The 26,627-nt window shown below is 42.4% G+C and overlaps 1 protein-coding gene across 1 annotated transcript in view; it reads left to right on the forward strand.

Moving 5' to 3' along the window:
* The window catches only part of LNPEP (leucyl and cystinyl aminopeptidase), a 51,650-nt gene that overhangs the window by 17,207 nt on the left and 7,816 nt on the right, over positions 1 to 26,627 (forward strand). Inside the window, exons 2-12 of the mRNA XM_066614498.1 lie at positions 1,511 to 2,351; positions 3,349 to 3,487; positions 4,434 to 4,565; positions 6,617 to 6,737; positions 8,004 to 8,158; positions 9,114 to 9,227; positions 10,954 to 11,085; positions 17,115 to 17,246; positions 18,241 to 18,401; positions 20,222 to 20,307; positions 26,426 to 26,609. Coding sequence (XP_066470595.1) covers positions 1,511 to 2,351; positions 3,349 to 3,487; positions 4,434 to 4,565; positions 6,617 to 6,737; positions 8,004 to 8,158; positions 9,114 to 9,227; positions 10,954 to 11,085; positions 17,115 to 17,246; positions 18,241 to 18,401; positions 20,222 to 20,307; positions 26,426 to 26,609 — 2,197 coding nt within the window. The remainder of the gene's footprint in view (positions 1 to 1,510; positions 2,352 to 3,348; positions 3,488 to 4,433; positions 4,566 to 6,616; positions 6,738 to 8,003; positions 8,159 to 9,113; positions 9,228 to 10,953; positions 11,086 to 17,114; positions 17,247 to 18,240; positions 18,402 to 20,221; positions 20,308 to 26,425; positions 26,610 to 26,627) is intronic.

The raw sequence follows: 26,627 nt of genomic DNA on the forward strand, positions 1-26,627 counted from the left end.
TGGAAGCTCCTTTAAAACATTCTGTTTGGTAAGGACTTGCATTTTTAATATGCTTTGATTTTTTTTCTGAATAACTTGGAATGCCCATGACAGACTGCTTGGTAAAGGTACATGTCTTGAAAAGCATAATGCGAGCAGACACCTTTACAGTTGCCTGCAGTGAAGTTGTCTGCTGCTGTTCTTGCTGTGGGGAAAACTCTGTATGTTTTTCTTAATTGGAATAGAAAAATTCACATTAAAAATGCATACTTGCAGAAGAGGAGCAGCAAGTGAACATAGGTACCCAATCATCCCAGTGTAATCCAGGTATCCAGTACACTCTTGGCAAAACTGAAATTATAGTCATAACTGGGAAAGCAAAGGGCTTCTGATGAGTATATTGCATACAATAATGCTCTCCATATTCAGTAGCTAGTAACAGAGCTCCAGAAATATATTGTGTGACACAAGTAGGACAAGTCTATCCTCCTATACTGCATGTTGGCTATAACTACAAACTTAGCAGGTTGGATACACGCAGGTTTGTACTGGTTATGTTGGCTTGGTGGTAGTCAAAGGACTTATCACATAGTGCCCAGGTGTCATACTGACTTCAACTCCCACTACTATTTTGTAATGTAGCCGCTATGTCACTCCTGGAAGTGGTGGATGTTGCTAGTGCAGCTGCATTGACATAGGTGTCTGTGTCAGTGCAGTATCCAAGATCTGCTCACCTTTTTCTTAAATTATACTTTTATTCACAACTTTTCAGAGTTTACGTCATTATAAAATCAATAACAGAAGTTTTTATGTGGCTAAATATGACAGAAGTCATATGCCTAAACTAGTGAATTTCATGGAGGTCAGTTTGTTGTGACCCTGACCTCCTCAGCTTTTCCTATGGGGGTAGTACAATGTTATAAGGGCCTGCAAAGGGAATGTTTAGGCCAAATGACGTCTACTCACCACTCTGGTTTCTGCCACCAAGTTGGTTTGTTTAGGTCCTCCTCTGATTCCAGAATATTTTCTGTGCTTTGCTGCTTGTACTTAAAAACAATGTATATGGGTCAGTTTCCATGTGGAAGGCTGCCAGAAGTGGTTGCTTCATGTAGCTGCCATACTGTGCAAGAGGCTCTCACCAAGTGTATGGCCTTGATCTCCACACTACCACTGAAATTCTCCAGTCCAGATATTCTGGGTCATCCACATAGTAAGCAGTTCTTGCCTACTGCAACCAGCATGCAGAGCTTAGCCACATACAAGCAATTCATATTTTGTAAACGCTCTGGGTGGCATTACACTTACATTCACAGTAGTGAACATCAGGTCTCTTGAAGAACAGAGGGAATGTTCCACTCATGCAGAAGTCTCTGAAAGGCTCATATTTAACAACATGCTTCTTCTGATCATGGAGTTTGTGTTCATGGAGGATACTTCTGTGAATAGAAGCATTACTCTGGATGTCACTCAAGTGGTGTATGTTTAAAAAAAATTATTTGATCCCCTGATAACTTTCCTTCATGTTTTTTAGATCGAATTCAATTACCTAGGAATATGATTGAAAACAGCATGTTTGAAGAAGAGCCTGATGTAGTTGACTTGGCTAAAGAGCCTAGTTTGCACCCCTTGGAACCTGATGAAGTGGAATATGAACCAAGGAGTTCTCGACTTCTGGTACGTGGTCTTGGGGAGCATGAAATGGACGAGGACGAAGAGGACTATGAGTCATCAGCCAAACTTCTGGGCATGTCTTTTATGAATAGAAGCACTGGCCTGCGCAATAACACTTCTGGCTATAGGCAGAGTTCAAATGGATCTTGTTCTGCACCATCTGTAAGGACCACAGTGATTTGTGCTGTTGTTCTTGTGATTGCTATCTCTGTGATAATGGCAATCTATCTTCTTCCTAAATGTACCTTTACCAAAGAAGGCTGTCATATGAAGAACCACACCATGAAACTAATATATCCTTTGGCAACAAATGGAAAGGTCTTTCCATGGGCAAATACTAGTCTTCCAAATGATGTTATACCTGTACATTATGATATTGTATTGCATCCAGACCTAACCACTATGAAGTTTTCAGGTTCTGTTCAGATAACTGTGAAAATCCTCCAGGGTACTTCGCATATCATACTTCACAGCTCCAAGCTTAATATTACCAAGGGAACCCTTGCTTCATCGAGTTCAAGCCAGCCAAAACCGATTGAACTTCTGGAATATCCATTGAATGACCAGATTGCAATTTTGGCCCCAGAAGCTCTCCTTGTGGGACAAGTCTATAATATCACAATGGAGTTTTCGTCTAATCTATCCAGCACATATTCTGGTTTTTACAAAATTGCCTACAAGGATCACAACTCAACAAAAAGGTAAACTTGTGAAATGATTTATTTTTGAATATATTCTTGTGTATATGTAATACATTAATTTAATGTTTGTGTTTTGAGTGAGGCAGTTACCATGGTTGAATGTTTTTCATTACTCAGTTAGCATCTAACCCCTAAAGGTACGTACCAAAATAGCTATTGTCCTAAGAAGAGATGGCACAACTCAATTGCAAATTACTGGTTTTGCATAGGTTAGTTTAATATTAAACAAATCTATACTATTGACTATTGGGGAATTCTAGTGTGAGAATAAAGTATTTTTGTTTGATAAATGCTTATTAAAACAAAAAAATCTTCTATGTGGTACAGTGTTTGGAACCTAGACCAAAATGGCCTGGATTCAAATGCCTGCTCAGCAGTGAACTTAACTGGGTGATCTTGAACCAGATCTTGTTATGATTGCCGCCAGTCATCTCCTCATCCATTATTATAACCTTTCTTTTTTTAACCTCTTTGTGACAAATTTTTGCCATTCTATTTATGTATTTAGAATTAGAGAAAATACCCTGTTCTGGTTTTTGTTTTCAGGCCTTGAGCAAAAAGCTGAATACCAGAAGCAGTCTAGTGTTTCTGTTTCCAAGAGTGCTCTCCTGTCTGAGGCAAAACTGAACTTTGCTTAATACTTCAGGGAAATAAGATGGGTGGCAAGGCACATAAAGGCAGGACACAATTGATTTTCATAGTAGACATAAGGGTAGCCCTGGAAAGCAATTTTAAGCATTATGGGATCCTGAAATAATATGAAGGGTGCTAACTATCTGGAACACTATTCCAGGGAGACTACTAAGGTTATTTCTGTGTGCCTATTTTCATAGTGATAAATCTAGTTAGCCTGGGACTGTGTAGCAGTATTCTTTTCTTGAACAAATAAACCAGTAGACCTAAGATTGCAGTTTTTTTCCCACCTATCTGCTTTGCACTTATTTATACTTTCATTTCTCAGTGCCCCAGTATGATGAATACTTCTGTTTTTTGCCAGGTGGCTTGCAGCAACGCAGTTTGAGCCCCTGTCAGCAAGGTCAGCTTTTCCCTGCTTTGATGAACCAGCATTCAAAGCCACTTTTCAAGTCACAGTCAAGAGAAAAAAGCAACTTTGTGCTCTATCAAATATGCCAAGGGTATGTCCTCATCTATGGGGTTGGGGTGGATGTATCCATGTGATGCTCTGATGTTTCTATAATCTTGGGTCCAACTTCAGTGAAAAGCAGAATTTTCCAATGATGCAGAAGTTGCTATCATGAGATTTTTTTTTCTGTTGCATTTTGAATGCAGAAAAAAGATTGAGAACATGTGCCCCTTGCCTGTTGAAATCTGCGTGGCCCTGCTGGACCACACTGAAGATCTGTCTAGTCTAGCATGCTGTTTGCCACAATGGCCAAGTGTCTGTTTCTAGGAAACCTGCAACCAGTGCACAAAGTCAGTAGCCTTCTTCTGTTGTTTTTCCCAGCAACTAGTTTAGCATTTTGTAACCAGCTCTGTGTTTTCCAGTGGCGCACCCAGTTAGGCATGGTGAATCTTGGGGCTCTGGTAGTGGGACCCCGGGCTCCTCTGTCCTTCTGTGGTCATTGAAGAAGGGCTTGTCATCAAGTATGTGGTGAGGCTTCTGTGTGTTGATCAGCTCCTTAGCTGCTATTTGCAGATCTTGCTGCTGTGCAATGAGGTGGATGAAATAAAAATTCTGCACAGAGAGAATGGAGTGTGGGGACAAGTTGTAGGTAGCCTGGCAGTCTGAGGAAGAGTTGCACAATGAAGAATAAGGCACTAGATGTTTTGGAACAAGTGATATATCTTGAAGCCTTTATATATCCTAAAGAACAGTGTGAGGGTTTTTTACTTAGCAATGAGTAGGGTGTGCTTTCTATTTTGCCTATCTGCATAATGCTGCTGGCAAGCTGGCGAATGTTCTAGGCCTAGGACACATCAATCTCCTAAATCTTACAGTTTTCATATTAATGACAACTTTAGTCTGGATATCTGTCTCAAGCTGTTTGGTTATCCTGAGTCCTCTAGGCTTTGGCATTTTTATTCTGTAAGTAGCTGAATTCTAATGTTTTGTGTTTTCAGCACAGAACCAAACCTCTGGATGATGAAACGGTTCAAGATGAGTTTCTTGTGAGTTTGAAAATGAGCACTTACCTGGTAGCTGTCGTTGTTGGGGACTTGAAAAATATCAGTAAGGAAACAAACGGGATTCTGGTATGTTTGACTTTCATCTTGTGCTCATAAATTGTCTCTTTGCTTTTTAATTTTTGCTAGGATAATGTTATAATGTACCAGTGGCATCACTAGGGTTTATGTCACTCAGTGCGGGAGGCCAGTGCATCTCTCCCACGTTGGACCTCATCCCGTGCAATGGGTGGAGCAGTAACCTGGGTGGTGGGCATGGTGATGCACCATTGCCCCTGCTGGTTTTTTGCCTATACCAGATATTTCAATGCAGTTTAAAAAAAAATTGCATTCTGCTGTAAATTACGCATTGAATGGTATATAACAGTGTTTCTCAAACAGTGGGTCAGGACCCACAAGGTGGGTCACGAGCTGATTTCAGGTGGGTCCCCATTCATTTCAATATTTTATTTTTGCTATATTAGACATGATTCTACCCTGGTAAGTGACTACATTTGGGAAAATGTTACAGGTTTGTACTTTGAACAGGCTACTCAGTATATGCTTTTAACAATGATAGTAAATGGGACTTACTCCTGGGTAAGTGTAGGTAGGATTGCAGCCTAGGATTGTTAAAAAAAAATCCAGTTCAGTGATGTCACATCTGGTCATGACATCACTTCCGGTGGGTCCTGATAGATTTTTATTCTAAAAAATGGGTCCCTAGTGTTAAAAGTTTGAGAACCACTGACTTAAGCTTTAAGAATGTATATTTTACAATCATCTCAGAAGGAGACGGGTATGAGAGGTATTATAATGGATCTTGTATAAGGATAGATGGATTCTTCCTTACCTCGTTTATGTTGGCATGGGCAGAAACTCAGTGCTGATCCAGACACTAAAGTGTTTGTGATGGCAGCAAACTTTGTTCAAGTTCTGATTTCTCGTGTGACCACCAAGTCATGCTTTCCTATGATGCTCCCCTTAGTTAGCTTTATTTAGAGTTTTTTTCAGCAAAATGTTCATGAAGTGGCATACACAGTGGAGAAAGAGGGGAAAAAATACTTTGAACCTCTTTGGGTCAGTGAGCCATCTTGTGGGGGAGGGGAGATGGCTGCGATGCTGGAATGAATAGGAGCAGTTGCTCTTGTTTTAGACAGTATAAGAGATGCACTATTTTTTAAAAGATGTCTCTTATCTGGGTAACAGAAGTAAACAGAATTAATAGAGTTTGACCCCATGTACTCTCAGCTTTGAGGGGCAAGGACCCATCAGCAGAAAGTCCTGCGCCTATCCAGCCTTGCTTAAATTGTGAAAAATGTGTGTTAAGAAAGTAGAACTGTTTCTTTGTCAGCCAGACATACGGCCAGATCCTGTGCTGACTTCCGCCAGCGGGACAGGCGCATGCACTGTCACAAACTTGCCATAAGGCACGTTACAGCAGTGCAGAGGGCACTGGTGGAAAGGTCTGCGCTGGCCTGCCAAAGCCACATGGAGACCAGCCAGAGCAGATAGGTGCTTTGCTGATAGGCGGGCGGGGGGGGGATTACAAGAAGGAGGCCGATCAGGCCCTGGAGGGGATGGGAATGGCGGAGGAGGCTTCTGCCGTATCCTCTTCCTCCTCCTACGCCTTTTCCTTTGACATGGGGCAGAATGGCGGAGGAGGCTTCTGCCATATCCTATTCCCCCTCCTAAGCCTTTTCCTTGGGGCATGCTCGGATCTGCACCACCAGTATTGCTGGCACAGATTTGAATAGCCCCATAGAGGCTTCCTGGGCTTTACTCAGGGTACGGGGATCCCAAGAAGACCACCAGCAGCCTCTAGTCCCACACTAGATGCAGTGGAGGCTGCACTGGCACTACTGCATTGCAGTGTGGAACTTTTGTTAGGATTGGGCTTTAATATTCTAAAATATTGTTTTGCACTTCGTAACATTCTCATCATTTTACCATGTAGTAAATGAATAAAGGATATCAAAAGCAGTCTTCTTAGTTGAAAAAAGGAGAAATTCTGTTTTGTAAGCAGTTTTACAAATGTTTTGTAGTCCAGATACAATTTTTTTTTGCAGTCTAAATAAACTTTCCAGATTCTCATAAGATTTTATGTCTTAATCCTTCTTCCCCTCCCCCCATTCTGACAGGTGTCCGTCTACACTATACCACAGAAGTCAGGACAGGCTAAATATGCCCTAGATACTGCAGTGAAGCTTCTGAAGTTCTATCAGGAGTATTTTGGCATACCATATCCCCTAGAAAAATTAGGTGAGAGATTTTTGCACACTCTTCTTATGTGATCGTCTTAACCCAAAAAGTCTATTACAATGGTCTTTGAAAATGCTACAGGAGGTGCAGTGGTTCTTTTCCTTTATCACCTTGGTGGTCAGATATAATTACATTCAGAATCTGATGTTGCCCAGAGAGCCTTGCCCTAAACTTTTTATTTAAGATATACTGTTTTATTTATTTAAAAGATTTATATACTACTTTCTGTTACTCGAAGCTTTTCTGTTACTTGAAGTTTACAACTTTTATCTTTTGTATGTTATTTCTAACATCTGAATAAAAATTAAATACAACAATTAATACAGTTAAATGGTAGAGCAGATTAAAGTATAAAACAACTGTAGCATAACAAAAACAGCAACAGGAATTGAAAGGGATACCTAAGAAGTTCCTCCCTCCTTCAGATGTTTTGTGCCTGTCATGACAAGTGCTTCTACAAAGTATTGTTGTACCTGTATTGCTTAAGCCCTGGACAATCATTGTGCAGTGTAACAGCTAAAGCAGGCTATTAAAGCAGCTATCAAAAGATGGGTATTACAGTGGAGATGAGGTAGTATTTTGCAGTATTTCCTAATGATCAGCATTAAATGCTGGGCAGACAAATTATCATCTCTGCAGTTTGCAAGACAATTTGGTACATGCAGGAAACACTTCCATAAGGGTAGCTGTGCTATGGTTGGCACAGCTGTACTCAAGTACAAAATGAATGCATGATCTCCACTCCACTCTCTTAAGGCTCTCCTACTAATGTGCATCCAGTGTATGAATGCATGTACACCCAGTCTTATGCTTGTATATATGGCGCACAGTACAAATAGGCATACGATATAAAGTATTCACATGGCTATAGGTAATGGGAATGTGCTGGGCAAAATAGCTGAGGCATGTGCAAAATTGTGTTGAGAAAATGTGTGGTCCAATTTTCTGCAAGAGAGAACCATCCACTGAAACATGGAAAGATTGCAGTACTAAAATTGTGGTGTGTGTTTCTTAGTATTTTGAGTTTGGAGCAGTTCATGCTTCCTGCGCTCCTTGCATTTAGATACTTTGTTTTTGCATTTGGAAAGGGGGGATGTTTTGATGAATCTTTAGAAAGTAGTGCCATGTGATCGGCAATAGCATACACTTAAAAGCTGAGTGTGTGAGTGTGCTTACACTTGGAGTGTTTGCTGTGTTTAGTAAATACTAGGCTTTAGCATTTCATGCTGCTGGATTATCTTTAAAGGATGGTTCCTCATTGTGCAGATTTGGTCGCCATTCCTGATTTTCAGGCTGGGGCTATGGAAAATTGGGGTTTGATCACTTTTCGAGAAACATCGCTCCTTTATGATGATGCAACCTCTTCAGCAATGGATAAAAAGAGAGTAACAACAGTGATTGCTCATGAGCTGGCACATCAGGTATGAAGTGTTTCCAAATTTCTCTGTATTGCAGGATTTTCTTTTCAGATTACTACTGTTACTGATTAATGCATACTGCTTGTTAGAGAACTCGCCTTTTGTCATTTTCTTATTCCTGTGTTCTCATAAAATTTTACAGCATCTAGTTTAATTTGGCAGATCTTTTGATGTACAAGACAAAGGTGATCTCCCTTTTTGCCTCCCTTCTTGAGTGAGAGTAGTGCACTTGTGTACTCAATGCAGTAATCAGAGCCAAGCTAGTATGAGAACCTTGAAGGGCAGTTATGCCTCATGCTGCAAATTTGTATGAACAATGAAATATGAGAACTGCAAGCTAGAAAAGGTGTGACTGTCTAGAGATGCTACCTTTTATGTAGAAGGTGCAATGGAATAAGATTGATGAGGCAAAGCTAGGACACTATACAATCGCCCTCTCTGAAATGTTGCAGTGATCTAAGCTGTCGAGATAATATGAGATGTCCAATCATATGCGTGTTGTTGCAGTTTAAATGTGTAACAACTAGCTGGAGCTCCTCTGCAACTGGCATTTATAGCATTTAAAGATAAATAGGTCTGTATACCAGTTTGTGATTGCGTGCTGTACAGGCGAGGTGCTTGATTTTTGTCAACTTAAAATGCACAGTAACCTTTCATAAGAGACACATTCTAGATACAAACATCTATGCATCTAGTAATTCTTGTTAGGTAAGGGGGTGAGGTGAAATGGGTCATACAGTCTTGGAAGTCAAAGCAGTTGGCTTCCTCCAGGGCAGCAGAAAACAGTGCACTCTGTTGCTTTCCTGTTGTTGAACTTTAATGTCTCTCTCCTATGTGGGTCTTTGAAACCAAGACATAAAGTAGCACTTTTGGAAAAGTTTTATTGTGTGTACCCTACGGCTTCAGCTTTTAACATGGTATCTAAAAATGGGAATGTGTGTTTCTTTTGCATTCTTAGTGGTTTGGTAATCTAGTTACAATGGAATGGTGGAATGACCTGTGGCTGAATGAAGGTTTTGCGACTTTTATGGAACATTTTGCCGTAAAGAAAATTTTTCCAGAATTATTTACAGTAAGTGTCTTTTGATGGGATGGGAGATGGAGAGTTGCTCTTGATTTGACTTGTATTCCACCTTGACTCTTGGGGTTTAAAGGAAACTATATATATCAAACATTTTAATATAAATGATTCATCATGGTAGACAAGTTCAGCATTCAGCTCTTTAAAGATCCTGTGAGAGTAGATTCTCCTTTACCTATTCAATGTGTCTTGGCCCCCAAAGAGAATCCACAACATTCTTCCTTGATCACCAGAAGGAGTGTGTGACGGACCTACTTCTATACCCACAAGACTATCCCCTGCCTAGCTCACCTTGTCTGCTGCTGGGAAAACCTGTTTCACATTGAAGACATTGTATTTCTTTCCCTCTCCCCAAGCATCAGAAATGGCTGTCATGCCTTAGGGTGATTGGTGTCCCTGATAAGTTATTGAGGAGGGGAAGGGTAGAGCTGGTGCTGCCTACTGCATCATAGGTGAGACCAAGCTAATGTTCTCTTCTTCTAGGTACATGTGACATACTAGTTAGGACAAATAAGTTAGAAAGTAAATATTCACTTTAAATTTTGAGTTCTTAAATCCCAGGTACATGTGTACTTTCCTGGTGCAGCTTGTTTTTGTCCAAGTGAAGAATAAAAGCTACAGTTTTCGATAGTATCTTGAGCAGTCAAAGTAAAGAAGTGGGGTGAACCTTCATTCTCTCTTGGGGGGGAAAAATGAGAGTGAGGACTGAGCTACATGAGCTCACAGCTGCTGTAATACTTCTGAGCAGCAGGACATTTCTGAGAAAAAATGATGATCTATTGGCCCTTCCTACACTTCAACAAATTGAGTAAATGCACATGACTTGTCTATTACGCACATGACTTGTCTATTAAAAGCTGCTTTTGTGAGTGTGTGTAAAAAATCAGAACAGGATGTTGGCCTTTATGTTTATCAAGTCAGAACTACACAAATAAAAATTTTAAACTGCACACGTGTTTCTGACCTGAAGAAATAAAACTTCACCACTTGGTGGTGCCAGATTTCTTTGTGAAAGTCCTTCAGCACCAGTGTTGCAGCTATCACAGTGGCAGAGTTGTAAGAATCAGCAGCCTTTGTTCTTTCTTGCCTGGCCTTCTTGCTGGGTGGGCAAGGAGGAAAGGAGGCCCCCATGCCGCCTTCCTCTTGCCTTCATCTCCAGTGCTGCCACCTCCTATTTGCTCTACCCAATCCTGTTTATCTCAAAAGGAGAGGTGGGGCACAAGATCACCTTGCTATGCCTCACCACCCTCTTTGGTCACCTGGCTAAGGAAGGTTTTGTGTTTGTTTTTCCCCTTTTTTTAAAGTGGGGTGCAGGGGTGGTGGGTCCTCTCCAAACACTCCTGGTTATGGTGTTAGGCCTATTTTTCCTGAATTGTACTTATTAAATTTGTCTATACATTTAGAAGAAGAAATGTTGACTTTTACTGTAATGAAGCCTTGTTTTTAAGATGCCAATCAAAGTTCTAGTTTGTCCAACTTCAGAAATGCTATGAGTCTTTTGATTAATGTTGTATTATAGCCTTATTACATATGACTGGAAAGTTGAAGGCATAAAGTCTTCAAAAGGCCACCGGACAGCTTTCTTTCACACATTCCCCCTTTTAGTTTTCTCTAGATTTAATTGTGATCCAGTATTTACTGATCAGTCACATTCCAAACATTAGTAATTGTGAAGATGAATGTACATTTAGATGAATTAACTTTCCCCTCTGTTCAGGATGAGGAGTTTCTTAATGAGCGATTTAGGACCATGATGAAGGATTCCATGAATTCATCTCACCCTATTTCCCTTGCTGTCCAGTCTTCAGAAGAGATTGAAGAAATGTTTGATGCAGTCTCCTATGGCAAGGTAAGCTCAAAAGTCTGGAAAATGTACTTTTAATAAAATTAAATGAACTTGCAAGGTTCAGAAAATATGTTTCAAATCACATTCTTCAGTGTGCACAGCAACAGGTCAGGAGCTAAACTTGGGGGGATGGGAGTGTTGGGTAGATTGGGGTGGTGGTGAAAGGATAATCTGATAGGAAAAAAAATACACATACCTATGTGAGCAATTCTTAACCTGAAATTATAACCAAACAAAAACTGGATGTTGGGAAAAAAATGATTTCATAAAAAAAAAAAACTGGGATAAACTCCTTGCTGCTATATTTTTACTAAAATAGCCACTTAAGCCCATTGCTTATTGTAATATTCAATGTATGTATTATATATATATATATAATATGTAATATTTCCCAAATTGTCTGTGTCAAGAAATGTGGAACATTCCATGGGTTCTCATGTGTCATACTGTTGACACATGTGCTCAGGGACATGTGCCTGATTGCATATACATATACCCAAACAGGTATTCTGTGAGTTTGGGGGTCATTGGCTTTTGGCACACTCTAGAGAAAATTGCGCTATCTGGCATGTCCTTCGTGAATGTCAAACACTGTAATATTTATTGGGAAAAGACAAATATGCAATAAGAGGGATGGAAACTGTGATAAATTGAGTAGTGATTTTCAAAATGCTTTTTATCTAAGACTGCAATCCCTTTGACGATATTGCGATTGAATTCTGAGTAGGATTGGGCGCATGCCCCAACCCCCAGAGCTGAGTCTCAGAGGCATCAGTTACTAGAGAAAATAAGCTAGTAAAGGGAAAAACCTAACATCATTGGTTTTTTTCCAACTTCTCGGTTCGAACACTTAAAACATAGGTTTAGTAACTCTGATTTCAGATGCTTTGAACTGAGATACATTTCATGAAGAGTAATATCCTCTATTGGCAGTACAATTCCATAATATGAATGCAACTATTTAATGGTAAGAGAACAATTTATTTTTAAAGTTTTATTAACAAAACACACCTGGAAAAAAGAAAGTGAAACAAGTGAAAGTGAATGCTTGGCATCGTGATTATTGAACCCCTCATTTAAACTGGTTTACACTTTTGCATTTGAGGGACTTGGTTCAGATTCAAGGAAACAGAGATTTTAGGGTCTGATTTCATGGAAATAGTCTCTGAACCATATTTTAGATTAGACTTCAAGTTCAATTGACTGTCTAGTATTAAGCTGGTTGAAGATACATTTCCAGATCCCCCACAGGTAGCAAAATCTGTCGTTTTTGGCCCACCTGGGCTCTCAGCACAACTGGAACCTTGCTCTGGTTGTACCTGGAGCCGTTCCGAGCCTTGGAGAGGCTGTGTGCGGCCTCTCTAAGACTTAGAATGCTGCCTGGAGCCTTTTAAACATGACTTCTGGTTTTTGGCAAAACTGGAAGTTGCATTAAAAAGTCTCCAGGTGGCATTCTGAACTTCAGAGAAGCTGCATGTGATGGTGTGTGGCCTCTCTGAGGCTCAGAACCTCCCACACATGCCTGGAATAAAGTTCCGGTTGTATCTAGGAGGCTTGCAGGAGGGAAAATCTAGAGGTTCAGCATCTGTGGTAAGGCAAATTTGTGGATGCTGAACCCACAGATAAAGAGGCCCACCAGTGTAATGGATCACCCTGATCCGTAGTGGAAATGGAGGGTGACTGGTTAAAAGATGGTGGAATGTTATATTTATACTGGAATGTAGAGAAAAGACTCTGGTCACCTGTTTGCTCTGATTTTTCCTTTTAAATGTTTAACATTTCTGATTCAAAGAAGAAATTCCTATTTTTAGTATAGTGTTTAAGTGAATACTTTAAAGTTCAGCCTGAATACAGGCACTATAGAAAATACAATGCACCACACATACCTGCCTATAAGTCGACCTCACGAGTAAGTCGAGGGCATGATTTGAGCCAAAAATCATGGAATTTTCTATGACCCACGGATAAGTCTGGGCCCTTGTTTTGAGTGATTTTACCTGAGGCCGGATCCTGAAAAATAACCTCCCAGTAATTGTTATCTAAGAACTATACAGTTTCGAATTTATTGAAAACATAGTAAGTATTAAAAACACAGTATACATACATAGTATATACAGTATGTATACTTAGCATAGCAAAAACCGTTTTTGTACAGTCTCTAATTCAGGAGTGCTCAATATGTCGATCACGATCTACCAGTCGATCGCGAGGCAAAATGAGTTGATCGCAGGCTTCTCTCCCGTCCACGCATCCCTGGGAGTGAGCCCCTGGCAGGCTTGTGAGCCCAGGGAGTGAGCCCAGGGAGCCTAGGGAGTGAGACCCTGGCAGGCTCCTCCCTGGGAGAGGAGCTGCTGGCAGGCTTCTCTCCACGCATCCCTGGGAGTGAGCCCCATTGACTCTTCTGGGGCTGACTCGTGAGTAGACCTGGAGAGGAGCCGCTGGCAGGCTCCTCCCTGGGAGAGGAGCCGCTGGCAGGCTTCTCTCCTGTCCACGCATCCCTGGGAGTGAGCCCCGTTGACTCTACTGGGGCTGACTCATGAGTAGACCTGGAGAGGAGCTGCTGGCAGGCTTCTCTCCCATCCACGCAACCCTGGGAGTGAGCCCCGTTGACTCTACTGGGACTGACTTACCTTTCCCCTGCTTTTGCACTGGTATGTATGGAGATCTGCCCCCCCCCAACTTCCATCTGTTGGTTCTGTGTGCAAGGGGTTTTGCACTGGTCTTGCTGTGATGTCTATACAGAGATCTTCCCTCCACCACACCTTTCCCCTGCTTTTGCACTGGTATGTATGGAGATCTGCCCCCCCCCCAACTTCCATCTGTTGGTTATGTGTGCAAGGGGTTTTGCACTGGTCTTGCTGTGATGTCTATACAGAGATCTTCCCTCCCCCACACCTTTCCCCTGTTTTTGCACTGGTCTGTATAGAGATCTGCTCCTCCCCCACTTGTATTGGAATCGAGGAAGATCTGGTGAGGAGGTAGATGTGGTGTCAGCAGTGGCCCCTTTAAGGGTAAGGCCTGGGCATCCAGCAGAGTGTGCTGCACAGCTGCAGTCACTTGAAGGCAGTAGGGTCCTCAGGGATATAAGAGCACCTGAGGCAGGAAGGGCTCCACTTATTTATGTGAGTCAGTCTTTTCCTACATGAAGATCATTAAGTCCAAGTACTGTTCCACCATGACAGTTCTTCCCAGACAGCTACTGTCCGGACTATGCATCCTTGGCTGATTCACTTCAGTGCAAGTCATCAAAGTAAACTCAAGTAATTACAAAAAATGTTTATATTTAATTATGTTGTGTTGTGCAATATTGGCTCATGAGGTTATGCAAGGTACACCAACATACATTGTACACATAAATGTTATGTGTTATGATGGCGTGAACATTGTAAAAAAAACTCTGGTAGATCTCCGGGCCTTGCTGGGTTTCAAAGTAGCTCTCGAGCCGAAAAAGTGTGAGCACCCCTGCTCTAATTTATTAAAAACTATGATCTATCTCATAGATTAGGTGTCTCCAAACTTTTTGGCAGAAGGGCCACATCATTACAGATTTTCTTCTTTGATAAAAACACATGGGAGTAAAAGAACTGGAAAGAACACCTCTTGCCCAGAGAAGAACACTGCACAGTGGGGAGATTTAGCTGCACATGGGATTTCATTTCATCAAGCAGGGAGTCAAATCTAGAAGGGGGGGGAGAAGAGGAATGAAAGAAACTGGAAAGAACACCTCTTGCCCAGGGAAGACACTGCACAGGGGGGAGATGTAGATGCACATGGGGTTTAAGAACATAAGAACAGCCCCACTGGTGCAACATTAAGGGGAATAATAAGGGTTTCATTTCATCAAGCAGGGAGTCAGATGGGGGGGTGGAAGGGGAGTGAAAGAAACTGGAAAGCAGCAGCGGATTTACTCAGATGTAGACCCTCTCCAGGAGGAGGTGCAGCAGCACCTCCTGGGGTGTGGGGTTTTGGGATTCCTGGCAGCCTCGCCTCCCGCCCAGTTGGTTCCCCCATTGCACAAGGAGCCCTGGAGGAGTCAGGGTGGTGGCAGGACAGCCTGCTGGCCCAGCGCTCCCCGCGCCTACTCAGAACTGCTGCAGACACTCACTTCTGCTGCCCGCAGAGGCAGGGAGCAGAGCGGGGGTGTCTTGGCTACTGCCGCCATCACCAGACTGAAGGAGGGCAGGGAGCAACCTGTGCTGCCTACTCCCAAGCGCACGGCTGTGTCTATGGTGGGCACGGAGGGAGGCACGCTGCCCCCGGCCAGGGAGCATCTGGTGGGGAGCAGGCAGCGCAGGACGCTCCTTGCACGCTCCCTGCCTTCCATCAGTCTGGTGACGACGGTGGCAGCCAGCATGCCCCTGCTCCGCTCCCTGCCTCCGCAGGCGGCAGGACTTAAGCAAGTTTGTGCAGCAGCTGCGCTGGGGAGCGCCGGGCCAGCAGGCTGTTCCCTCACCGCCCTGCCTCCTCCATGGCTCCTCCAGGTCCTTGCGCAATGGGGGGACTTGATGGGAGGCAAGGCTGCCAGGAATCCCACAACCCCACACAAGACCTCAAGAGGCACCGCTGCCCCTTCTTCTGCAGAGTCCCTCCCTGACCGAGGCAGGGTGCAGATGGCCCCCTCGCCCCCTCAGTCTGCCTGCGTGACTGCACAGATAAGACGAGGGGGGCGATTCACAAATTTATCGCCTTATAGGCTAGCATCTACGGTACTTAAAAATGCAAGGTGATAGTGACTTTGCACCCACCCTTGAATATTTGTAAACCTAGGAAGAAGGGAATTGGTATCTGAATAGATTTTGACTTTAGCACATATACATAATGGTTTAAATTCACATATAAATGTGTAGAAAACAGATGTATGTGAACTGATATTTTCTCCTTTGCTATTTCCAATCAGTCCCAATCATGTCTGGCCAAACCACATCTTGCTCAGATTAGAGGAATAGCTGAAAGCAGCTTTTACCCTTGCATCTGTTAGCATGGCCAGAGGTGAAATTTCCAGTGTATCCAGAGCTGTTGATATAGAGGAGAGGGGGCTTGTAATATGGGGACATATTATCCTTCTTAGGCTTTAGCTGTGTTATCTTCAGCCATCCCCAGCTGCTCACAATCTTTGGGGCCCTATCCAATTTACAAACATCTGGATGCACCAATAAATGCATAAGAAATGTATGAGGGAAACTGCTTTAAGTTGCTCCCTGTCTGCATGGTAAACCATGTCTGTGCCATGGCTAATCACATGGGATTTTTCTCCACACCATAGCCACCACACCACCAGCAGTGGTTTTCAAACTGGGGCGTTGCGATGCCCCAGCCTGAAGGCCCTGGCCTCTACCCCTTTAATGGGGCAGGGGCAGCAAGGAGGCAGGGACGTGATCCCCAGGATCAGATCGCTAACGGGGCTGCAGGGACTGGGCTGCACTCGCCAGTCCCTGCAGTAGCCATCCCGGGGTGCGGGGAGCCCTGTGAGAGCGTCTGCAGGGGCTCCCCAGCTCATCAAAAGTGAAAGCGGAATGATCGTGCTCCACTTTTGCAAAACCAGAAGTGGAGTATGATTGCTCCACTTTCACTTCTCACGAGCTGGGGAGCCCTGCAGATGCGTGCGCAGGGCTCCCCGCATTCCAGGATGGCTGCTGCAGGGACTGGTGAATGCATCCCATTCCCTGCAGCCCCCCTTAGTGACGCAATCCTGGGGATCACGTTGCTGCCTTCCCTCCTGCCCCCACCAAGCCTTACTACAGTTCAAAATCTTCCTGACAATTTGAAAACCACTGTTGGTGTCTTGACATAGTGAGTAGAAAGTATCCCAGTTTTGCATGTGAGCATCTTGCCATATGGAAGGAGCTGGTTCTGCCCCCCCCCCCAAATGAATTAAACTTCTGAAGCAAGTTAGCATTTTTCAAAGCAATCTAATACACTCTTCTGGTCCACACCTCTCCTCCCCAAAAGTATCTTCCTTAGACAAGAGAGTCTTTGCAAGAATCTGTTTGAATGCATTATATGTATCTCTATACAATTTTTTCAATATTTAGGGTGCTTCTCTCTTGTTCATGTTGAAAAACTTCCTCCATGAGGGTACCTTTCAAGAAGGCATTCAAATCTATTTGCGTGATCACAGCTATAAGTCTACCCGCAGTGACGATTTATGGGATAGCTTGAACAAGGTAAGTGTCTTGGGAAAGATTTGGGGAATGAGGAGATTACTTAAATCCTTGGTGACCAACTTTTCTAGCAAGTGTGCCATTGTTGAAATCCACCATCATTTTCAATGATGCTGTAATACCAGGCATGATACCATAGTAATATGGCAAATACTAACCAATAAGAATGTACTTTGGTTCTCAAACTTTTTAATAGACCCATAAGTTAAGTAAAATTTCAACCGTTTCCTTATTGCTGATTCCTTTTAATTGTCACTAGTATGTAGCATGCAAGATTCCAGCTAAACATGTATAATTTATTTGAAGGGAGCATATGTTTCTTGCTTTTATGTGTGAGGGTGTATAAAGAGAAATGGATTATGTATCTTATTCATGATACCTTGCCAATATTTTGTTTTGTATGAAGGAGTACTTGTTCTGTATTTCCAGTACTGGTCACCTTTTGTTGTTTTATCATCATTAGAAGGATACCACCTGTCTTTCCTTACATTCAAATCTATTGAAAACATTTAGAGGTATTTGAAAATGGCTTTATTTTACTCAAAAATAAGCCCATTGTGTTCAGTAGGACTCAGGCTGTAATCCTGTCTTACTCGCTGGAAACAAACACCTCTAATAATTATTTCTGTGGCCTCATGGGTATATATTCATTTCCAACAAGCTATAGTTTTAAAAAAAAACAACAATCGAAGCTGTGGTTACTTGGTGGGATTCTCTGTGCACATGTGCATACGCACAGAATTAGAGACCACGTGCATGCAGTATATGGGAATATCAGGCAAGTTAAGTTCTGTTCTCAGTTGGATTTCCTTTGTCTAAAAAGTAAGACTTGTGTTCTCAAATTACTGTTGACAAATTTGGCAGTTCAATATAGAATTCTGTTTAAAGACTTAACCCCTGGTCCCTCTTTGTGTAGTGAACCAAGAAAATATTGATAGTGTTGCTTAACATATTTCTTCCAAGAGTGTATTTTGTGTATGTGTGTTTTTTCTCCTAGGTGAAAAATGAAACTGTAGATGTAAAAAAACTTATGAGAACCTGGACTCTCCAAAAAGGCTTTCCCTTAGTGACCGTCAGAAAAAAGGGAAAACGGGTCAATCTGCAGCAGGAGAAATTTGTGCATAATACAGAATTGGAAAATCAGACTTTGCGTTCAAGGTTTATTTCTTTTCCTCTCATTTTTCATTTGGGTAGTTTTAACTCTGTCTGCAGACTACACTTTGGCTTCAGGAAGAGTTTAAATTCAAACTTGCTGTAAAAGCAAAGAATAATGTATAAATATCGAGATCTGTTTATTGTGTGTTGAAAAACATAGTTGGCCACATGTTGTTGCGGGTATTCCAAGATAGATCCCACTAGAAGGAGGCTGCACACTGGAACTCCTAGTGTCCCTGGCACAAGTGGTTTTAGAAACATTGCTTGTTATATATAGAATAAGAACAAAAATTATGTGCTAATTAAAGAACACTCATGGAGAAAATGAATCATTTTCTTCCAAACAGGTCTTTAATTGACTAGGGAAAGACCTGAACAGAATAGAAGTTCTGACAGAATGGATCTTCCACATAGGCAGCAGGGTTGGGAAAACCCAGTGTCGCTTGAGTTGCCAAGCCGCCACCACCCTCAGCTTGACTCAAAAATGGGTCATAACAGGGGCACTTTCTGTGTTGCTGAGTCACCCTTTAGTGACTCTAAAGGACTCAAGTTGAAGCGCCCCCCCCTCCCACTTTACAAAAACCAACTGTGGAAAAAACGGGACTGCTGCTGAGGGGGTTGTGTGTGTCAGAGTTATTTTTGAACACTCCCCTGATGTCCCTGCCTGTCTGTAAACAGGACGGGAGGGGGTGGGAGGGAGTGTGAGAGAGCGGGGAGAAAAGCAGCAAGAGGGATGAGGGTCGCGTGCAGCAGTTGTGAGGCTTACCAGGATGACCTGATCCTTTGCAGCCCTACTCAGAAGTAGTCCCACTTCAGGCAGTCATTCAATGAGAATTCCTTCTCCCTTTTCATGCAGTGCAAAGCTGATCACTATGAACTCTCCCCTCCCCTCCCTCGGTTTCTCAAGCTAATCATAAGGCAAGAACTCCCCCCCCCCTTTGGCTTCTTCTCCTGCTTTCCCTCAGCCAATGAAAATATCAGAATGCCCATCCTTTGTCCATTGATCATCTGTTCCTTCTTCTTATCAGAGACTTCTTCTTATCTTATCTTCTGGGAAAGGGAGCCCAGTCTCGCCTCCCCCCCCCTTCATTGCAGCATTAACCCTTTCCTGCCCCGCAAAGTTTTTCATGCCACAAAAACAGTGAGCAAGTGCACTCAGACGCAAGCAGATTTGAATCAGCATGCATGGGAACTAATGTCAAGTCGGGGGGGGGGGCTGACTCGAGTCTTTTTCCGTTTTCCATGTGTGTGAGTCAACCCTGGTATGTAGTGATCCTAGCTGAATTGTGGTGACAGTACATTTACATTGAGAATAAGGAGATAATGGCTATGGAAGAGAAATAAAAAGAAATGAACTGTTTGAGTGGTGAAGCATTGGAGTGAAGAGGAACAATCCTTTTCCTTGCCAAAAATGCAAAGTCATTGAAATTATTGTGTTGATCTTGGCAGCTGAGGTGGTGGTTGTTTCTGTTTAGGTTACTTTAAATGCTATACAAACAATTTTCTCTTCCAGTTTTGTGTGTTTGCATTCACTTGTAGTTGAAATTGGCTTGTGCATATGTACCATTTTGTAGTTATGTCGGTTACTGGAGTGATACAGTGTACCTTTATGTAAAACAGACTTGCGTCTACAAAACTTTCCCCCTCGCCATCTCATGAGTAAAGGCAAACTGCATGGTCAGCCAGTGAACCTGACCATGTGGCTGGAACTGACATTCCCATTCATTGCACCATTGACATAAGAAGTATTTAGCTGCTGCTGAATGTGTTGTGCTACAGTAGTACACAATCTTGACAGTAAACAAAACTCCTTCTCCTCTTAGGTATGTGTGGCAAATACCTCTTTCCTACACTATCAGCAATGGCAGCTTGCTCTCCACTTCTGAATACTTGCTGGACAAAAAGTCAGGTATGTTTTGTTTTTGATGACCTCTTCATTTTGCCATCAATTTGACAGCAAGTGCATATAGAAAGGTGTTCCTTATGACTTTCCCTTAATTGTGGAATAGTTTTTTCCTGGAAACTCTCTCAAACCCATCTGAGCATTTTTTGTAAGCATCAGTGCAGGCCTGTAGTTGCTGAGGTTATGGTAGAACCAAGGTGGAACTTCATTGCAAGTTAGGATTTAATTTCATCAGTTAGGATTTAATTGCACCTGCTCTGAGCCAAATCCAAGTTGACAAAGATCAGGTAAATTGTTAAACTTCACATTTAACTCTGCTACTTCCGAAAGAGATGTGCGTCATATACATAATACAGGCCAACACACATCTTAAAAGTTAGACCTGTTCCTGTGTATGTTTGGGAACTGATTCCAAAAATGGCATAAGTTTTGCCCTGTTGTGTCTAGTTTCAGAGATACTGCATAGCCTCGTTTCTTCGTAAGGAAACCTACACCTAAAAAATTAGGTTAAATGACAATAGTAAGTACTTACATTGGATAACATGGAGATAGTGGAGTGTGTTTAAAAATTATGTTGCTTGTACAGTTTTAATAAAATTTGCAGGAATTTTGTAAAGAATTCACACAACTGCATTTTTGTTAAGAGTGTACTCCTTAATGGGAAGGGCTGCTGCTAACGGTTTTTGTCTGATTCTAAGATATGTATAGTCAAAGACATCCTGAAGGAGACAGCTGCAAAATACAAAATATGTATTACACTATCAGAAAAAGCAGTTAAAAGAAGAAGAAAAATCCATCTGGGATCATAATGGTATCTGCAGCTGTATTGATGAAGACAAAGTAGCTGCAGTAACTGTTGTTCTTACTGCCCTTCATAGACCTTTTAGGATTATTTTAACATGAGTTTTCTTAGATTTAAATCCTTGATTTATTGTGTCCTTGTTTAAGACTGATTGTTGGTCTGCAGAATCTTTTGCGCCCAATAAAGGAAGGGAAACCCTTTAGAAGCTTGGAGAACTTGCATGTACAGTTTGCTGTGAAAGTTGCTATAAACCAGGATGTTTCACATTTATTGCAAGTACCACTGCTGCCTGCAGAATGGCCACTCTGCACAGGAGTGGGTAACTTGCTGAAGTCATACCTACAGTGAGGAAGAAACTTCTTGTTCCTGCCACCCAACTTCTCCTTCACTCTTCTTCTCTCCTTGTCCAATCTGCACTTCTCTTGAAGGTCAGGGCACTCCAGAGCCACACTTCTGCACATCAGCCCTCTCCATTTCTTGCTGGGTCAGGCTAGTCAGAGCAGTGCCATGCCAGTTACCGTGACAATAGGATTGAGTCCCATCTACTGTGTGCAGAATTGTCACCAACAACACTCATACCACTGGTTGAAAAGCACTGGTACAATCTCTGCAATAGTCTTGAACAATATTTGTTCAAGTTTGGCTCACTTGCAAAGTTCTCCAAGCCTCAGTTTGGCTGTACTTGTCGTAAGAGGCGACTAAACAGCCACCGGTTAGTTGGGGCTTGTTAGTCTGGGAAGGCAGCTCATCGGGGAGAAGGAAAACTCTGATCCCAAACCTCCACTGCCTCCACTGCCTTGTGGCTACATCCAGTTATGGAAAAGGCTTCAGAATTCAACCTTGAGGCAAAATCCGGAGTCGGAGTCCTTGAGGCAGTTCATGGCTGAACACAGTCATGTTCTGGCAACTCCTGCGACGCCGCTGGAACCAACCGTATTGGTTTCTGCCTTTCCATTGGAGCTTTTCAGTGACGTGGAGAGGGGGGATTTGCTGCATGGGTAACAGTCTATCCTCCATATCTACCTTACCCAGGCTTCGCACAGTGGAGAGGACACTGTTCCGGAACCACTATTCAGAGCGCGATACCATAGTCTTCTGAGACTGAAGGATGCCAAGGAATGCAACACAATTGAGAGTGTCAAAATATTTGAACATTCACAATGCAGTAGGCTTGCTGGACCAGTCTAAAGGTCCAGGATTTAGTTTCAACCATGGTCACCTACTCTTTCTGAGTGCCACAAGCAGGGTAGGGAAGTGAAGGCCTTTACCCGTTGTCATTGGCCCCTGTTACTCGAGGGAGTACTACCATAGGATTCTGTGCCTGGAGTACTCAATCTTTAGGGCTTCTAGTTGCAGTAAATGTTTGTAGGTTTAAAGAAAGGCTGAAATGCAGTGTATGGCTGTTTGGGGGCCATTGGCTGGATAGCGGAGGAAACAACCTAACCTAATTAGATTGCCTCGAATTAATAACCACAAGACCTTTTTTCCCCCAAAAGAATACTGATCTTATTAATTGATACAGGAAAGTAGAAAAAGGTATGATGTGCAATGCAAGACCAATTGCGCTGAAGTTTAAGTATTGTGGATGAAAGAATACTTGTAATGGCTCTGTTTGGACAGGCATGAATGAAATGAAGGGGAGAGAGAGACATAGGCTGCCAGTTGGGCTACGTTTCCTCCTCTGTAAGGAATAGGAATGTTTAGGGGGAGGCTAATAAAGGCACTAGTTGTAGGGGGGATGCTGTTTATTTACAGCAGTGGTGCCCAAAGTCTTTAGCATTGGCACCCACCTTCAAAAAGAAAAAAAAGCTTTACCAACCACTCAAACCTCAGTGGCTATAAAGAATATTTGGCCATAATGCTCCCCCAAAGTGGCATATTTTTTAACCTTGATGCATATAGTCTAACTGTCTAGTCATATTCTAGTCTAATTGTCAGTTTTGTGACCCACCAAAAATTGGACCGGGACCCACTGGTGGGCCATGGATCCACAATTCAGGAACAGCATTTTTACCCTGCCTTTTTCCTCACAGGGACCCAAGGTGGCTTACAAAAGTGTAGGGCTATTTACAAGGGTAAGAAAGAAAAAATATAAGTGACCTACACATAGTCTGCTGGAATACCAGGTCCTTTAGGAATACCTTGTCCTTCTGTTAACTGAGGTCAGGCTGCATAGCTTCAGATCTTTTGGGGGGGGGGGAACTCAACCGAACAGGTGTCTGTTGGAGTTCAGAGAAAGTAGCTATTCTGGAGGTAAGGGCAGCTACCAAGGCAAGAGGATCTCCCAGAGAGGAAAGAAAAGATCACAAAAGATGGGCAAAATAGAAGCCTCTGTTGGAGGGAGAGACTATCAAAATGGACAGCGTGACTGCCCTCAGTGGGGTAGCTAAAATTCTGCTCATAGAGCAGGGGTAATTATAGGACTTTGGATAAAGAATACAAAGACATTACTGGATGAATAATGCTTTCTGGAACATCTGGGTGTGCAGCAAGGTGTGTCCTTCCAGAAGGGCACAAAGGTTTAATTGCACCCCAGTTGGAGAGGTTCCTGAAGGGACAAAAGGTATGGCAGGGAGTGGGCTGGCATGAATTCGTATGTTGTCAGTTGGAGAGGCATCCTGGAGAAGGCACCTGAAGGTCTAGCAACTGGGTAGTTAAGCTTGATTTATTTTTCAGGAAATTTTGTGCAAATTAGATGATACCAAGGTGGAGACCCCAAATTTGTAAGACCTTGGAGGAAGATGACACATAGATGACTAGCAGTGCTACAGCTTTTCGTTCCAATCAACAGCTGTTTATCAGCATGACCTTGATTGGAGAGAGCCATCTTTTGTCTTCTCCAGGGCAAAATCATGGCTGACTCAGGACTATCAGCTAGGATCCAAGATGGAGTTAGCAGAGATTGTGCACAATTGGAAAAGTGAGGAATGTGCAGCATTGGTTCTCATGATGTCTCTTATGAATGTCCACACCCTTGAAAATTACAACTCTCAGCAGTCTTGTGTCTTGTATAAGCATTCTAGGGCTTAAACAGTTATAGGAGTGATTCTCCTTAATGCTGTTTGGGAGAGGTGGGGGGAAAGAAGTGGGGAAAGAAGGGAGAATTTGAGGGGCTAGGGCTCTGGAATCGCCAAGCATCCTCCATGTTTTCTATTAAAGTTCATGAGAAGGTTTGGAAACTGGAGACCTCATTAAGTTCCCCAATGACATTGAAAATAAAATGATGACCTGAATCTTGGAATGAGCCTAAGCTTTGAATGAACAAAACTGGATCTGCTCTGAATTGAACACAGGGAAACTTGCCCAGTTTTAGCTTACAAGTTATGTCATGCTAGTTTTAGCTAGTTTAGCTAGTTGTAAGCTAAAACTATCTAAGAGTTATGCCATGTAACTGTTCACTTAAATAGACTCATGGCTGCTTTTATTTTTAACTCTAAAAATCAAAAAGGGCCTGCTGTGACTTTCTTTTTCTAAGCTTAGTTAGTGAGCTGTTCACATTGTGTTTTCTCCCTCCCTCCTGTGTGTGTGTTTTAGATGAGCAGTTCCATGATTTTGTTTGATGTGCAGTCTAAATGTACCTTCTGTTTGCCTGAAGGTATATCCTTAAATACACCAACTCTGTTTCATAGTAGAAATGGGAATTAAGTTTGTAATGGATAGCTTTCTGTAACCTAGCCCCTCTAAAATATAAAAGGATGGGGCAATAGTGCCAACCACAGAGACGCAAGTAATTCACTTCTGGACAGATACATTTTTATAATTGAAAACTGGTTTCCAAAGAAGATGAAAGCAGTGTGTGTTAAAAATATACATATACTATTGCCAAAGTCTACGCTGCTGCATAGCTGAAATGTTAAATATGCTAATGAAAAGCAGTAAACCTATTTTAAGGACATAAATGCCACCCCCAACAGTTTCCTGGATAAATGCAGAAAGAGTGGGGTTTGATAGTTCTATCAAATGTTCTTCTCATAGGTAAGCTGACCATGAAATACGTCTTCGTAGTGGGATTAACTTTGGAAAGCCTTACACAGGGAGGGGATGTTTTTCATTTCATGTACTGTAAAGTGAAATGCAAGATTGGTTTCAGCACATTAATATGCCCATCAAATGGGATAAGCTTTCCAACATTGGCTTCTTTCTGGTCCACAAATCGGTTCACCAAATAAAGCTGAGCAAGTCTTTTTCCTTCTGTCTTTAGGTTGACAGAGACTCTGCTATAATTTAGAATTTATTTTAGCACTATCAACATGCTTGGTGCTTTCCAACAGAAAAGAAGATGGGTCCCTATCCCAGTATTACTGCTATAGCTATATCAGCACAGTACCAACTTTAGGAATTGGCTGCTTTCTTTGAAACATACAACTTTTCACAGTTCACACAGTTTATCTACCCTTTTCACATGGCTGGTGGGGATTACATATGGCAGGGCTAACTTGATAATTTGTGCAGTTGGTTTACCACTTTTGGAGTGAAAATGCCATGCAGAACAGACTCTTGTTTGGAGGAGGTCTGGTCTAGAGGGTAGAGCCTCCATTTGCCTGAAGATTAACATCCACAAGGTCGCCAGTTCGAGGCCACCGGCACCGTGCGACCTTGAAGCAGCTGGCAAGCTGCAGCTGAGCTGTTCCATCTGCTCGGAGCGTGGGAGGATGGAGGCCAGAATGTTAAACCAGATCGGAGTGTAACATCTTGAATGTGGTGGTTCTTGAAAGAGAGAACCTTCTTTCAATTTGTAAAAATCCCTGCGTGGATTTAATAAGCCTGCCTGTGTAAACCGCCTTGAATAAAGTCTTGAATAAAGACCAAGAAAGGCGGTATATAAATACTGTATATTATTATTGTTTATCAAAAGGATGCTTTCCATTCACTTTGGGTTGCATGCTTAAGTATCTTGTTAAAGCATGGACTCATGCTTAGTGGTGATGTCCTGTGATGCTGAAATGTGTAATCAAGCATGCTTGACATTCATTCTAACTAGGTTTGGGCAAGTTACATTAATTGTGTGTCTATCGGTGTGGTTCTTGACTGTGAACCAGTAGAAAAACACTTCTGTGTTTTTTTGGGGTCATTCACAACTTCGTTGTAAGTGTTTGCATGAGTTTTTGATGGAATTCTGGGCAACTTCAGTTGATTGTCTGCAAGCCACTGGTATCCAAGTGATACCCTGTTTTAAACATTGCTTGCAAATATTCCCAATCTTGTGAGGAAAAAGTGAGGGAGACAGATGGCTTCTTGAGTAGTGCTCATAAAGCAAAGATCATGAAGATTTGAAGTTAATTGATGCTTTATTTTGTCCCTCTCCTTTTTCTTCTTGCCTAGATGACATTGACCTTCCAGGTGAAGTGGCGTGGATGAAGTTCAATGTTGGCTCAAATGGTTACTATATTGTGCAATATGATGATGAGAACTGGAGCGCTTTAATTAAACTACTGAAGGAAGATCCCTTTACTCTGAGTTCCAGAGACCGGGCCTGTCTGATCCATAATATTTTCAATCTGGCTGGGTAATTCTTCAGAATTAA

Source organism: Tiliqua scincoides, chromosome 2 (genome assembly GCF_035046505.1).
Source record: "Tiliqua scincoides isolate rTilSci1 chromosome 2, rTilSci1.hap2, whole genome shotgun sequence".
Lineage (NCBI taxonomy): Eukaryota > Metazoa > Chordata > Lepidosauria > Squamata > Scincidae > Tiliqua > Tiliqua scincoides.